Consider the following 16,503-nt stretch of genomic DNA (forward strand, 5'->3'; position numbering starts at 1 on the left):
AAGGGGCTTTTTAATCAGTGCTTCTAAATAGAGCAAGGGCTATTTCATTATTTAATCTGTGGTCTAAAGATGCATTCTTTATTTTTTGGCTATAATCTATTCTTATAATTAGATCTTAACTTTAAAATGTGCTAAGTAAAAATATAATAAAAATGACCTCTCGATGGTATCCTATTGACTAGATGAGCTTTTTAAAAATCTCATCTAGTAATTCTGCTAAAGAACTGTTCATATAAGATAATATGATGAGAAAAAGAAATCAACGTTCTTAGTGAATAATATGCAACAGAACTAATATCATTCCTTTTCTTTTAAAAATATTTCATTTCTTGTTTATTTTAATGAAGGAGGAGAGAGACCAAGACAAGAATACTTTATAATCTCTGGCTTAATGTAGTGCTAGGGATAGAAACTTGGAACTCAAGTTTTGTGTTTTTTTTTTTGCATAGTCATTATGCTACCTCCCCACTCTACCTTTTCATAGTACAATTTTAGACTCTTGAAAATACACCAGCATTTATTTAGTCACCCAGAGGATACTTAATATCTCCTCTAGCAAGATATACTATACAATTACAATCTAATATCAATTAAGAACAGAGTGATTCATATCCTCCCAAAGAATTTAACTGTGACTTGAGAGGTGGCACAGTAGATAAAGCAATGGACTCTTAAGCATGGGGTCCAGAGTTCAATCCTTGGCACTACTTCTGCTAGAGTGATGCTCTGAATCGCTTCTTCTCACCCTATTTCACAAATAAATCCTTTTTTTTAAAAAAAGTGTTAAACTTTATTGTACTTGATAGGACAGAGAGAAACTGAGTAGGTGGAAGATATAGAGAAGGCAAGAATACAGAGAGACACATGTAGCACTGTTTCACCACTTGTGAAGCTTTCCCTCTGTGGGTGAGGACCAGGAGCTCGAACCTGGGTTCTTGTGCATTGGAAAGCCTGTTTATAAACAAGTGCTCCACCACTCTGTTCCCATAAATAAATCTTTAAAAACAAATTACTACTCCTAAAATATTGTAGTTACTCGTTTTAATTTAGGCAGTTAGATTTCGAAGAAATGTTAATAAGAATTTTTAGAATGTGTTGAGATCTCTGGAATGTTAATAACTAAATTATAAATGCAACTTAATTCTAACCTGATATAACTGAAGAGCTCCCTCAAATATTTTAAGCTCATTACTTCATGGATTTTTAAATTTTAGAATTTTTGTTAGATGTGGTGGTTGACCTGTTAGTGCAAACACTTTGCCATGGGCAAGGAGTGAGGTTCCAGAGCCCCCGCCCAGCCCATCTGCAGTGCGGGGGAACTTCATAAACCACGGAGCAGTGCTGCAGGTGCCCCCAGGTCATTCTCTGCATGTTACCTTGATAAAAAATGGCAACTGGTGGGGGTCAGGCGGTGGCGCAGTGGGTTAAGCGCATGTGGCGCAAAGCGCAGGAACCGGCGTGAGGATCCCGGTTCGAGCCCCCGGCTCCCCACCTGCAGGGGAGTCCCTTCACAGGCGGTGAAGCAGGTCTGCAGGTGTCTATCTTTCTCTCCCCTTCTCTGTCTTCCCCTCCTCTCTCCATTTCTCTCTGTCCTATCCAACAACGAATTGTGTCAACAAGGGCAGTAATAATAACCACAACGAAGCTACAACAAGGGCAACAAAAGGGGGGAAAAATGGCCTCTAGGAGCAGTGGATTCATGGTGCGGGCACCGAGCCCAGCAATAACCCTGGAGGAGGAAAAAGAAAAAAAAATGGCAACTGGGAACAATGGAGTAAAGTCCCAGCAGTAACCTAGTACATGCATGTGTGCATGTGTGTGTGTGTGTGTGTGTGTGATTTTTTTTAAGTAAGAGTCTAGAGCCTAGTCCACAACATTATGCAGTGCCAGTTACTGAGCCCAAAGCCTCAAGCACAATAGGCATATGCTCAATTGCTCAGTCACCACTTAATCCTCATTTATTATATTATTGTTAGAGCCTAGAATACTTGTAATGATCCCTAGTTGTTCTAAATTTGTGTTGAATTCATAGTTAGCCTCATGCATATCAGCTACTAAAGCAAAGAAAGACCTACGATAAGTGAGACTAGAAAATAAGTATGTTGGGGTCGGTCGGCAGCACAGCAGGTTATGTGCACAGGGCGCAAAGCGCAAGGACCAGCGTAAGGATCCCAGTTCGAGCCCCGGCTCCCCACCTGCAGGGGAGTCGCTTCACAGGCGGTGAAGCAGGTCTGCAGGTGTCTGTCTTTCTCTTCCTCTCTCCATTTCTCTCTGTCCTATATAAATACTACATCAATAACAAAAACAATAATAATTACAACAATAAAACAAGGGCAATAAAAGGGAAAATAAAATAAACATATATATAAATTAAAAAAGAAGATAAATATTAGAACATGTATATTCAAAGTGACGAGATCCTTCACAGTGATGTGGCACTATATTTGATGCATGACTCAACCATCCAAACATTACTGATCCAACATACATTACTCACTGTTGGCAATGATGTAATCTTTGCACCACAAACAATTTTATTTGCAGCAGAAAACTGAGCGATGGCCTGTACAATGGATCTGCATGCTTTTTTATGTTAGCCTATTTATTCCAAACTTACTCCAAAAATAACAAAAAGTGTAAGAAACAGAGTTCATATTGTTATTTACATTGATTCAGAAGTTAATGGGTTTTTCTGGTACTGCCTCAACAGTTCATTAAGACAAAGCATAACTGACTCCTTTATTCAGAGAGACAGATTCTCAAGCAAGAAAATATTCCTCGACTGACAGATGTTAAACAATCATTTCTAAAACACTTCAAAAGGTCTGTTTACTTTGCAGCACAAATAACAAAATAATATGGGCTTCCTGTAAACATTTCAGTCTCTAGGGCTGTGCTTTGCATTATAAGAACTTTAGAATACATTTTATTTTTTTATTTTTAATTTTTTAATGACCATTATTTACTTATTCGATAGAGATAGGCAGAAGTCAAGAGGAAGGGGGGAGAGAGAGAGAGAGAAAAAGAGACAGAGAGACACTTGCAGCCCTGCTTCACCATTTGCAAAGCTTTCCCCCTGCAGGTGGGGACCAGGGGCTCGAACCTGGGTCCTTGAGCATTGTAATATGTGCACTCAGCCAGGTGTGCAACCACCCGCCCCCTAGACTACATTTTATAAACTATAAGCAAAGCATATTTCAAATTTTGACCTTTCCAAAAAAAGAGGAACAAGTATTTAAAAAGATTTAAGTGTAAAGAAGAAAAACATTAGAGTTTACAGGCTGAGCTTTTTAAAAAAATTTTATTTATTTTCCTTTTTGTTGCCCTTGTTTTTCATTGTTGTTACAGTTATTATTGTTGTTGTTATTGATGTCGTCGTTGTTAGATAACACAGAGAAATGGAGAGAGGAGTGGAAGACAGAGAGGAGGAGAGAAAGACACCTGCAGACCTGCTTTGCCGCCTGTGAAGCGACTGCCCTGCAGGTGGGGAGCCAAGGGCTCAGACCGGGATCCTTCCGCCGGTCCTCGTGCTTTGCGCCACGTGCACTTAACCCGCTGCCCTACCGTCTGACTCCCCAGGTTGAGCTTTTTAAACAAAGCAAATGAAATATAGTTCCCTCCTTTCCTATTCTGTAATCTTCGACTTTAATAGCACAGTCTGATGAATTTTATAGAATGCAAATTTAAATCCATTATTCCATGAAGACTCTAATTAATAACATTCCATGGTTACAAAAACAATATGATGGCCACAACCTATTTTCTGCTATTAATAAAATCTACCAGAATTAAGAGCCTCCCAAAAGCTAGCCTTTTATAGAAGGAAACCTCAATATTTTGAATTTAGAAAACTGATTTAGAAAATTGAATAGGATAAGAAAAGTCCATAAAACACATTATAATGACTTTTCATGGGGGGGTCAGGTGGTGCTGTATCTGGTTACATGTATGCAAGGACCCAGGTTCAAGCACCTGGTCCTCACCTACAGAGAGAAAGCGTTTCAAGTGGTGAAGCAGTGCTGCAGGTGTCTCTCTCCCACTCTATCTCCGCCTTCCCTCTCAATTTTAGACTGCCTCTATCCAATAGTAAATAAAGATAATAAGTAATAAAAAAAGAATTTTCATAGAATTTTTTTTCCACAGAATATTAGCGATTGATTCCAGATCAGTTCATCACTGAGTTTATGTAATATATATTCATGAGAGAGAGAGAGAGAGGGAGAGTGTGTGTGAGTGTGTGTGTGTGTGTGTGTGTGTGTGTGTGTGTGTGTGGTGGGGGTATTTTATTTAGAGTGGTCACCATCTTGTAAAAAACTTGAATGAAAAATAAAATAAGTTCAATGAGATAAAAAATTGAAATATGTATTTCTAAATATTTATTTATTCCCTTTTGTTGTCCTTGTTTTATTGTTGTAGTTATTATTATTGTTGATGCCACTGTTGTTGGATAGTACAAAGAGAAATGGAGAGAGGAGGGGAAGACAGAGAGGGAAGAGAAAGACAGACACCTGCAGACCTGCTTCACGGCTTGTGAACCAACCCCCCTGCAGGCGGGGAGCCGGGGGCTCGAACCAGGATTCTTATGCAGGTCCTTGTGCTTTGCGACACGTGCACTTAACCCGCTGTGCTACTACCCGGCTCCACAAAATTGAAATATTTTAAAATGCTCCAGTCAAATATTTGAGATATATCAAATAAAAAAATCTCTGGAAGGGGGTGCTGGTTGGTGGCTCATGGGTAGGTAAAGCACACACATTACCATGCATAAAGTTCTGGGTTCAAGCCCAGTGTTTCATCCTGCAGGAAAAGAGCTACAGTTATCTTAATGTCACCCTCTTCCCCCTCACTTCATATCTCTCTGTCTCTCATCCTCTATGAAAAAAAGGGGGGGGCATCTAAAATTTATAGGCATCTTTAATGATATAAAACCAGTTTCAAGAAAGACAAAAACAAAAATAACCCAATGGGACTACATCACATTGAAAAGCTTCTGCACAGCAACGGAAGGCATCATCTAAACAAAGAGATTCCTTACAGAATGGGAGATCTACAGATGCCATACATCAGACAAAAGACTAATAACACATCTGGTTGAGATGATATGTAATAGTGCTCAATGACCCAGGTTTGAGCCCCCAGTCCCCACCTGCAGGGGGAAAGCTTTGCGTGGTGTAGCAGGGCTGCAGGTGTCTCTCTGTCTCTCTCCCTTTCTATCATCCCCTTCCCTTTCGATTTCTGGGTATCATTATCCAATAAATAAATAAAGATAATAGTAAATTAAAAAAGAAAAATCTCTATAAAAACAATACCTAAAATATATAAAGAGCTTACCAAGTTTAGCAACAAAAATATAAATGACTCCCTCCTAAATGGGGAAACAATATAAACAGCATATTCACCAAAGATGAGATTCAAAAGACCAGTGGACACAGGAAAAACTTACTCTAAGTCACTGATTGTTAGAGAAATACAAATAAAGACAACAATGAGATAACACTTCACTCCTATGAGTATATCATATATCAGAAAGAATAGTAACAACAAGTGCTGGAAAGGCTGTGTGGGTAAAGGAAGCCTCCTGCACTGCTGGTAAGAATATAAACTGATCTAATTCCATGTGGAGAGCAGTCAGGAAAACTCTCAGAAAGCTAGAGATTGACCTACCGCATGACCCAGCAATTCCTCTCCAAGGGGTATACCCTAAGGAATTAAACACAGTCATCCAAATATATATGCAAGGTAGCACAATTTGTAATAGCCAAAACCTGCAAGTAATTCAGTGTCCAGCAACAGATGACTGACTGTGTAACTGTGGTCTATATACACAATGGAACACTACTTGACTATGATGAATAATGAATTCACCTTCTTCACCTCATCTTGGATAGCACTTGAAGGAATCATGTTAAAGTGAGATCAGCCAGAACGAGGTGGATGAATATGCGATGATCCCACTCATAGACAGAAGTTGAGAAAGAAGAACAGAAAGTGGAAACACAGTGCAGAACTTGAATTGGGGTTGTTGTATTGCATCAAAGTGATGGACTGGGGTGAGGAGGGGGCTTTCTGGTCCTGGTGCATGATGGTAGAGGAGGACCCAGGCTGGGAGTGAGAGTGATTTAAAGAACACTGAGTAATTTTATCCATGTACGAATAACCATGTTTATTGTAAAGCATTAATCTGCCAATAAAAATAAAATAAAATAAATAAATGCAAGTTTGCAAATGTAAAGCACTGCAGACACTGAGACCCAGAAAAAACCCTGGGAACAAAAATCAAATACTAATTTCCCCCTAGCACACACTTTTTTAAATGTTCTTTTCTTTCTTTAATTTTCCCTTCCTTTATTCTCTTTTTAACTGCTGGGCTATGGCATATGTGTGTAATTTTACTGCCCTTATACTGACTTTTTTCTTCCTTTTACTTCAGAGGAAATCAGAGGGAGGGAGGGAGAGAGGGAGAGAGAGAGTGGACAACAATCTTTCCCTAGAATGATTGCAAGTCCATGTAGTTCCAGTGTTCAGATCCCAGCAGCACCCTTCACTGTATAGTATATATCTTGAAAAGGGATCAACAGAAGAGTTTCAGTCAATCTCTCTATTATGTGAATATCACTGTATTCTGCAGCAGATAAAAAACTCTCCTCTTATCACCAAGTGAGCAGTGAACAACACACATTATATCCAGGCAATATAAAATACTCCAGCCAGTTCTGAAGACATCCACACAATACAAAACAATACCACACATTTTAAGTGACAACTTTAGCTCAATCATGTTCACTTCTCAAGGATTAGTCTCAATATTTTTCAAATCAAATGGCCTTGAAAATGACACAAAATAGTATCCACTTGCCAATGTTGAAGTGTGTTCCCCCAGAGGTGACTCTTATTTTGAGTATGTGAACATCAAAATAAAGTCACAGTAGAACGTGTAAGTCTTACATTTCAGTTAAAAGCATTACACTTAAATAAAACTGAACTCTGCGGGGGTTCCAGTGACTAGTTCTGTGGGCCTTGCAAGAGTTTTTGTCTCTGTGTTTGGTTTTTGTTTTGTTTCTTTATGTCTCGGTTTCTCTTTCTTAAAAATGTGTAAAGCAAAACTCCCTGTCAGGGTGGGGAGGTGGCTCAGCAGTGGAGTGCATGACTTGCATGTATGGGACACTTATGTCAAGCCCCAGTACCACATAAGTACAGAAAAGACCAAAAACAAGTGAACATCATGAATGATAAGAGCAGTGCTCTCATCTCTTTTCATTTCTCTCTCCCTCTCTCACACACACAATGGCAAGAGCAAAACAAACAAACAAAATCCAGCTATGATGTTATGGTATAAATTATAAACTGTAGGTGCCAGGTGGTCTAACACCTGGTTAGGCACACACATTACAGTGCACAAGGACTCCTGACCCTCACCTGCAGGGGGAAAGGTTCATTAAGTGGTGAAGCTGGACTGCAGGTGTTGCTGTATCTCTTTCCCTCTCTGCCTCTCCCCCTCAATAGATATGTCTCTGTCCAATAATAAATAAGTAAAAATATATTTTTAAAAATCATAACATAGGGGGCCAGGGGAGGCACACCCGGCTAAGCACACATGGTATGAAGCGCAAGGATCCCAGTTCCAGCCCCCAGCTCCCCACCTGCAGGGGGATCACTTCATAAACGGTAAAGCAGGTGTCTTTCTTTCTCTCCCTCTTTCTATCTTCCCCGCCCCTCTCACTTTCTCTCTGTCCTGTACAATGAGTGAAAAAAAAAAGGCCCCCGGGAGCAGTGGCTTTGTAGTGCCTGCACCAAGCCCCAAGCAATAACTCTGGAGGCAAAAGGGAAAATATATCGTATCATATAAAGGAAATAAATGTTGCTACAAGAATGACAAATAATAAAAGCATCCCTTCTATATGCATAAAGTATTACATAGCAAAATAACTACAGTATGTATCATTCATTTATATGCATTTAGATTAAGATGTAGCATATATTAGACACATACACTCATAGAGACTGTATAAACAATGTACATGATTGGACCCCAAGATGAAATATATATGATTTCATTTCAAAAAATAGCAGAATGTATTTGCACTTAACTCCGTAATTGTATACAACACACACACACACACACACACACACACACACCATTCACATGAAGCCTGAAAATAGAAGTAGTTGCAACTTGTACGATCAACATGATTAAAATATAACACACTCTCTAATTTGAAAACCTTAGTAAATTAAAAAGATTTTTTTTTAACAACATCAGTAAAGTACGAGTTTGGATTTATTGTATCTGTAACATACAAGCCAGATGCTGATTATACATGGTAATAAAGCTGACAGTTCTCTGAATTTTCCCCATCTGCTTTTAGCATAAATGGCAAAAACAGCTGGCAGAGAATAGAACATAGATTTAATGGAGTTAAGGGAGGGGGGAAGGGCTGCAGAATGACTTGAGCTTCTGAGTCTTGGACTGCTTAATGTAGCCAAACACTCTCATCATAGGTTAATACTAGTCCAGTATTTGAAAACGAAGTACCACTTTTCCTTTGACATTTGGGATTTTCTTAGTTGCATAATAATTCTGCAGTAAGTACTTCATTTTTCTGGAATGTTACTTCTAATTTTAGAGAATATGCAGACCCCTAAAATTCTCCTGATGCCCCTACATAAAAACGACCAAAGATATTTTAGACCGGAATATTAATTGTTATGTGATTCCAGTCTCTTTGTAAATTTAAATCTTTTTGACATCTGAGTAAATATTGTACTCAAGAGAGACATCCTTTTCATATGGCTAACATTTTTATCTTAGAACTGCATCCAGACTAATTGATCACCAGCCACCTTTATCTGAGATTGACTTGTTCCTAACAATTGTCCACTTCCTTAACCTTATTTCCTATCATGTCATTCTAAGGCATATTTATCCTACATGTACATTCAACTGATGTTTCCAACCTAGAAACAATTTTCCACCTGGTCTTGCATTAAAGTAAGAAAAAAATTGTGTGTGTGTGTTCATTCCTAATGATTTCATATCTCAGATAAGGATCTTCTGAAAGAGTGCTGACATTTTTATTCATGTATTCATATGGACACATACACAACACGAATATACACTCCATAGCGCTGTTGTCTCCATCATGTGCTTTAGATTTAGAAGAAAAAATGGACTTAGGATGCTGGCTTATCAATTGCAGAATGACAATACATAGATTCACAATGCCAGTAACATTAAGTGTTATAATTTCTCTTCAACAATCCAAGAATGAAAAAGACACACAAGTTCTGCCTTGTTTTTCACTGAAAACAAGAACCTTCTGGATATATAATATAAGTCAAAAAATGAGTTAGGCTCCTACTTGGTGATGATTTTACTTGAAGAAAAACAAGCAAACAAACAAAAAATAAATAAAAACAGCAAGCATATATCCAAGGACTAACAGTATTTCAGTAAACAAAATGGTGACTTGTATCTCTCTCACTCCTGCTAAGAGTTGCTGCCTAAATTGTCCCTTTTATTTTACCTAAAGTTTGGACAACACTATGATCACAAGTAGTATTGGAGTTATATAAAATTTGATGTAGTCCTTCCACAGATTATACAATAATAAATTGATAATTCCTAAAATCGCATCTATCTGAAAACGAGTTCTTTATTCTTTATCATTCGGCTGTCCTCATGTATATGTTAAGCTCTATATAGGTCTATTTTATGTGCTCTGGGGTGCCATTTTTTCCTACAAGAGTTTTTAGGGAACTACCCCAATAGCAGTGAGACCACTTTTGGGGATAACCTTCCGCCAGCCACTATCTGCTACTGAGGCTTGCCTTCAATCTGCCCTGTAGAAACTGTTACCACATTCTAACTAGGCTCCTTCCCCCCCTCCCAACCACGCTATACTCCATATTAGAGTGATTTTTCTAACAAATCCAATCAAGCTACCAGCCCGCTCAAAAATTTCCCCTGCATCTAATTACCATTGGGGCAGGAGATTCTTCAAGATTAGACTTCTGCTTTCTATTCTGGCAATTTAAAACAATTTTACTTAGAGATTCTTTATTCTTCCAGGCAAACTTGCGCTCTCAGTGCATATGTATTTCATTAGTTAACACACAGGCTGAAAAGTTTCTGTTTACTTAAAGCTTCCATTCTCTGTATGACAAATATTCTGAAGCCTGGAACTGTCTCTGTTCATTCCTAACTCCCGACAGAGAGTAGGTGCTCAGAAATGTTTGTCAGGAGTGTGCTATATGAACAAAGGTCACTCTCCACATCTACTCTTCGGTTGTATCCGACTCTCATTTTAAGAGGAAACAGTTGGAGATTCTACTTTGATTTGTCACATTCATCTTCTCCCTAGTCGTACTACTTTTTTGTGTGTTTATTTATAAGTTTAACATACTCAAACAACTCCTGGACAGGAGTTGGTGTATTGCACCAAAGTAAAAGTCTCTGGGATGGGTGGGGAGGGAGAGTACAGGTCCCAGGAAAGGGTGACAGAGGACCTAGTGGGGGCTGTACTGTTATGTGGAAAACTGAGAAATGTTATGCATGTACAAACTATTGTATTCACCATCAAATGTAAAACATTAATCCTCCGGGAGTCGGGCAGTAGTGCATCGGGTTAAGCGCACGTGGCACAAAGCACAAGGACGGGCATAAGGATCCTGACTCTAGCCCCTGGCTCCCCACCTGCAGGGTAGTCACTTCACAGGCAGTGAAGCAGGTCTGCAGGTGTCTATCTCTCCCCCTCTCTGTCTTCCGCTCCTCTCTCCATTTCTCTCTGTCCTATCTAACAATGACGACACCATAAACAGAAACAATAATAATAACTGCAACAATGAAAAACAACCAGGGCAACAAAAAGGGAAAATAAATAAATATAAATATAAAAAACATTAGTCCCCCAATAAAGAAAAAAGTCACTAAAAAATTAAGTTTTATCAAACTAACTTCCATTCTTAGTATTACTCAAATCAGATTATCTTCGATATTTTTCACTTAAGAAAGCTTAATCACACAATTCAACAATAAAATAGCATATGAGTTTTCTTTTTAACTTATTTTGGATACAGACAGAGAATTTGAGAGGGAGGGGGAGATAGAAGAGAGGAAAAGAGACACCCATGCAGTACTTCTTCAACACTCACAAGTCTGCCCCTCCCCCTGCAGGTATGTAACATATGAGAGCAGCCCAATTCACCACTGCCCAGGCCCTGATGTATGAGTTTAGAATACTTGAAATTACATACCTCTACCATGTATGCTATATGTGTAACTTTGTTGCATGAAATTAGGTACAAATAAGAAACAAGTATTGAAAGTATCCAATAAATTCAAAAACTGAACTATTTTCAAAATAAAATTATATATATATATATATAGAATACCAAGCAAACAAAATATAAAAATCAACAGCAAATAAAAGAAAATGATATAATTAAATAAATAGGCCAAGGACTTGAATAGAAAACTTTCCAAAAAAAAAAAAAAAGACACAAATTATCAATAAACACATGGGAAAAAATACTCAATTTCACTAACCACCAGGGAAAAACAAACTAAAACCACCTGCCAGAACAGCCACAAAACCATAAGATACAAATGTCGGTGTGGGTCGCTTCACAAGCAACGAAGCAGGTTTGCAGGTGACTTTCTTTCCCCCTCTCTATCTTCCCCATCTCTCTCAATTTCTCTCTGACCTAACCTATAACAAAAAATGGACAAAATGGCCTCCAGGAGCAGTGGATTCATAGTGCTGATTCATAGTGGCACCAAGCCCCAGTGATAACTCTGGAGGCAAAAAAAAAAAAAAAAAAAAGTTGGTGAGGCTTAAGAAAAGGGAATCTTATTGATACGGTCTTTACAGAAAAAAAAAAAAAAAGAATCAAAATTAGAACTATCATATGCTTCAGAAATCCCATTCCTATGTACACAGTTGTGCAATAAATTCACCGACATGAAGAGGCATCCATAACTCTGTGAATTTATGTGTGATAAAGATTTTTGCATCATTGGTATATATATATATATATATATATATATATATATATATATATACATATATATATATATATGCATATGTGACTATTACAGCATGGATGAATTTACAGAGCATTTTGCTAAGTGAAGGTCAGATCACTTTGAATAGATGCATTAAAATTGGTCACGTTACTTAATGGAAAGAAGATGGAAAAATAATCTTTCAGCAGACTAATACAGAACTAGCAAGCAACAGAAAACAGATTGGACACATAAAGAAGAGACTGTTTAGAGAGAAAAGAAGGAAGTCTGTTTTTGCAGTTCTACTCTGTATTCTGAGCGCAGGTTGTAACCTGATACAGTACTCAAGAATCATTCTTACTTCCATTCTTTATAATTATGCAAGCAAATGATCAAGAGGAAACAAAAGGAACAAAAGTGCTCCCAAATCTTATTTACACCTTTCAGCATCATGAGTCTTTTCAAAATAGTCTCCTTATTACCACCAGAGGAAGAGTAAGCAAGTGATTTTGCTCCACAATATTGAATTTCCATTACATATTACCTATTTGAATAGCATAATGGGGAAAAAAAAAAACAGGATTATAGCCTGTGAGAATTCACAATGCATCTTAAGAATCACTGAAACAAAACACAGAAGGAACTGTGTTTTGTTCAAAATTAGAACTCCACTTCATCTTTTCCATTCCTATAAATTAAGCTTTTTCCTGAATTTCTCTCAAATGAATAAAAGAAACGGCATGTTCCCAGATTCTCCACTGTAGAAATGACAATCAAGAGGAAAGGTAACAAATCAGTGGATAAGGCATTCTGAATCTTCAACAGACAACAGACGGCACACTGCAGCAGGTCTGCGGTCTCTGAAAGGAGGGAGGGAGGAGCACTAAAGGGAGGCTGGGAATTTAATTCCCTGTGGTGGAAGCAGATGCTGGTTTGGTGGAAGGTAAGTGTACTGACACCTGTTTGACAGAAATGTGGAAACGTACCCTTGTGACCACAGCAAACCTTTTTATAACCACTCCTTCAAAAATAATGAACACTGAAATTAGAAACCACGAAAGAACCAATCTGAAGCAAAGACAAATATCTGTGACCATGGACTGCAAGCTCAGACTGACAGGGACTCAAGAGGCTACAAAGACTCCTGTGCTAGGTCAGATTGATGAGGCCAGCAGTTAATGATATCTGTATACTTTTCTCATGTTTGGGGGCTACTCTCTGCCTTAATTCAGCTATGCAGCTCTAGTCTCAACTCTGGCACCATCTTTCCAGACACTATTTTAAGTCCACCTGCATGTTCAGGCAAAAATTATTAAAGCCTTGGAACAAACCTTCCTTGCTTCTTCCCACATGAAGACCCCTAATTTCATCTGCTCTTTTCCTACCTTTGGGCTTCTGTTTATTTAACAGTTTGTCCTGCTTTTTTTCTCGTTCCACCTTTCAGCCACCAAGTTGTAGATGCCACTATGAGCTCATCCTGACTTGCCTGGGCAGACAACCTCACCAATGTGTCCCAAGGTCTCACCTTTCCAGAGCCCTACTCCACTAGGGAAAGACAGAACAGGCTGGGGATATAGATTGACCTGTCAACATCCATGTCCAGCAGAGAAGGAATTACAGAAGCGGGACCTTCCACCTTCTGCACCTTATAAAGAATTTTGGTCCATACTCCCAGACGGATATAGAATAGGGAATCTTCCAATGTAGGGAATGAGACACAGAAGTCTGGTGGAGGGGACTGTATGGAATTGTACCTATTATCTCACAATCTTGTTAATCATTATTTTTATACTTCAAGGTATGATTTATAGGTTAATTCTAAGAATCTAGAGACTCTATTGGCTATTTAATGTGCCAGGCACCGTGTAGATGTACTCAAAACTCTATCTAAATGAATGCAACAGAGTTCAAAGCAACAAATTGCTGGAAAGGAAGAGCTCTTTTTTATGCTACACAGTTTACCTAATATCATACCTGTTATTTTATCCTTTTGTCAGCTCTTTACACATTAATATTTCAGTGTTAACTATTAAAAAGATTTATTTCCCTTACTTCATAGGATAGCACAAGAGGAAATTTCACGATCGAGAGACAGAGAGGTCAGAGCTTGGAGGAAACCACCAACTCTTACCCAATATGTGCCTATGCATTAATTTCCTCTGTTTTATTTCATTCCCATGCCTCTTCCAAAGGTCACAGAAAAGATCAACAATAACTTGTGCATTGTAGATATGAGATAAATCACTAATTTCTTGTAGTTCTCCCCATTCTGACATTAAAATGATTTTTCTATCATAATAAGCGATAGTTTAACACTAGAACTAAAAGATAATATTTTCAAGAACAAAGCTTAAAAAGAAAAATCATGGATCAAGTTTTTTTCTCCCTAAATTTACAGGCAGTCTATGGTACCTGTACATAGCATATACATACTTTGTTTTTCCAAGAATAGTACTATGGTGTAGTTGTAGGAATAACGATACTCTAGGAATTAGGGAGTCAATTCAACACTGTTGAATAAAATATATGACAAGAAGCATTAACAAAACTATACTGGGGATCCAGGTGCTGGCGCACCTGGCTAAGTTCACATACTACAGTGCACAAGGACCTGGGTTCAAGCTCCTGGTCCCCACTTGCAGGAGGGAAGCTTCACAAGTGGTGAAGCAGAGCTGCAGGTGTCTCTCTCCTTCTCTATAACCCTTCCCCTTCTCAATTTCTCTGTCTCTATCCAATAAAAAATCAGTAAAAATGTAAAAAATTATACTGGTAATTTATGATAAACTACTCAGGTTTTAAAACTATTTCAACTATATGGAAGGTGTTTGTAATTTTATGTTCTTCATATTAGAGAACTGAAACTTAGAAAGATAAATATTTTTACAGCATTCACCCTACATTTTATGATACCTCATGCTCATTCTAATAAAAATACAAAAGAATAATAACAGAAATGAGTTGCGGAGCTAGTAAGTTGTGCCATTATAATAATGAATGGTGACGGGGAAAATTTCATTGGATTGGAAGACCAGTATGATTTATTGCCAGATGCTCTACTGATAAAGCTGATAATACATTAATCAGAGAAATGCAATTCACCTAGAGTTTCACATATGCTTTCATCTCTACATGTAAATTTAATTCACAGGAGCTTTCCTTGAAATACTACCTTGGCAAACCAATGGCATGTCATCTAGCACAACTTCAAAGGCTATATGAGTTAATCCATTTGGAAAATTTAATAATAATTTCAGTCTATTATGTCTACCACTACTCTTATCCTTGTTTCAACCTACAATAGAATTTTGTTAGCTGTTCGTAGGATCAAGAATCATTCACTTTTTTTCTGTGTCCAGAAGAATCTTACTTCCGCATACATTTCTTATGCTGACACCCCCAACTTCTCTCTAAAGTTTCTCTGCTTTTTTTTTTTAATATTTATTTATAAAATGGAAACACTGACAAAACCATAGGATAAGAGGGGTACAATTCCACACAATTCCCATATATAACCACCATAACTCCATATCCCGTTCTCTCCCCCGATAGCTTTCCTATTCTTTATCCTTCTGGGAGTTTGGACCCAGGGTCATTATGGGGTGCAGAAGTTGGAAGGTTTGGCTCTTTCTGCTTTTAAATGATTTCAGTCTTTTGCTGATTTGAAAATCCCTTCTCCATCAATCTCTTCAGTACGTTCCAAATCTCTCCCTAATATGCATCACCTATACTCTTTCTTAACACTATGAAAGCAGGCTTACTTAGAGCTTTCTGTAAAATCCTCCAAGAATTATGTGCCAGTAAAACTGCGAAAGTGTCATGTGGCACTGACTGACTGCAAAGCATCAATCCAGTCAATTAAAAAGTGAAAATTTAGGGAGTCGGGCGGTAGTGCAGCGGGTTAAGCGCACCTGGCGCAAAGCACAAGGACCGGCCGAAGGATCCGGGTTTGAGCCCCGGCTCCCCATCTGCAATGGAATCCCTTCACAGGCAGTGAAGCAGGTCTGCAGGTGTCTATCTTTCTCTCCCCCTGTCTTCTCCTTCTCTCTCCAATTTTCTCTGTCCCATCCAACAACGACCACATCAGAACAACAACAATAAAACAACAAGAGCAACAAAAGGGAATAAAATAAACCTTTAAAAAAAGGGAAAAATTAAATTCTAAAACCTATTTTGGAACCTCAACTTGGTCCATGAGCTTGAGGAGATCATTCTGCAGAGCACTGTTTCTCTTTCCAGACACTATCTTTAGCCACTATGATCTCTTTGACGACTACACACCTCAGTGGATTTTTTTCTCCTGCTCTGCTTGCCTTCGCATCGATCATTTAAGAGTTTTCATCATCAACTGTTTTATTTATTTATTTTTATATTTATTTATTTTCCCTTTTGTTGTCCTTGTGGTATTTTATTGTTGTTGTAGTTACTATTGTTGTTGTTATCGATGTCGTCATTGTTAGATAGGACAGAGAGAAATGGAGAGAGGAGGGGAAGACAGAGAG

General features: G+C 38.2%; 1 protein-coding gene across 1 annotated transcript in view; it reads right to left on the reverse strand.

The window, feature by feature from the left end:
- The window catches only part of SLIT2 (slit guidance ligand 2), a 349,772-nt gene that overhangs the window by 67,447 nt on the left and 265,822 nt on the right, over positions 1–16,503 (reverse strand). Inside the window, exons 10-11 of the mRNA XM_060187732.1 lie at positions 15,763–15,836; positions 12,991–13,043 (exon numbers count right to left, since the gene is read on the reverse strand). Of these exons, the coding sequence (XP_060043715.1) occupies positions 12,991–13,043; positions 15,763–15,836 (127 nt within the window). The remainder of the gene's footprint in view (positions 1–12,990; positions 13,044–15,762; positions 15,837–16,503) is intronic.

This window comes from Erinaceus europaeus, chromosome 3 (genome assembly GCF_950295315.1).
Source record: "Erinaceus europaeus chromosome 3, mEriEur2.1, whole genome shotgun sequence".
Classification (NCBI taxonomy): domain Eukaryota; kingdom Metazoa; phylum Chordata; class Mammalia; order Eulipotyphla; family Erinaceidae; genus Erinaceus; species Erinaceus europaeus.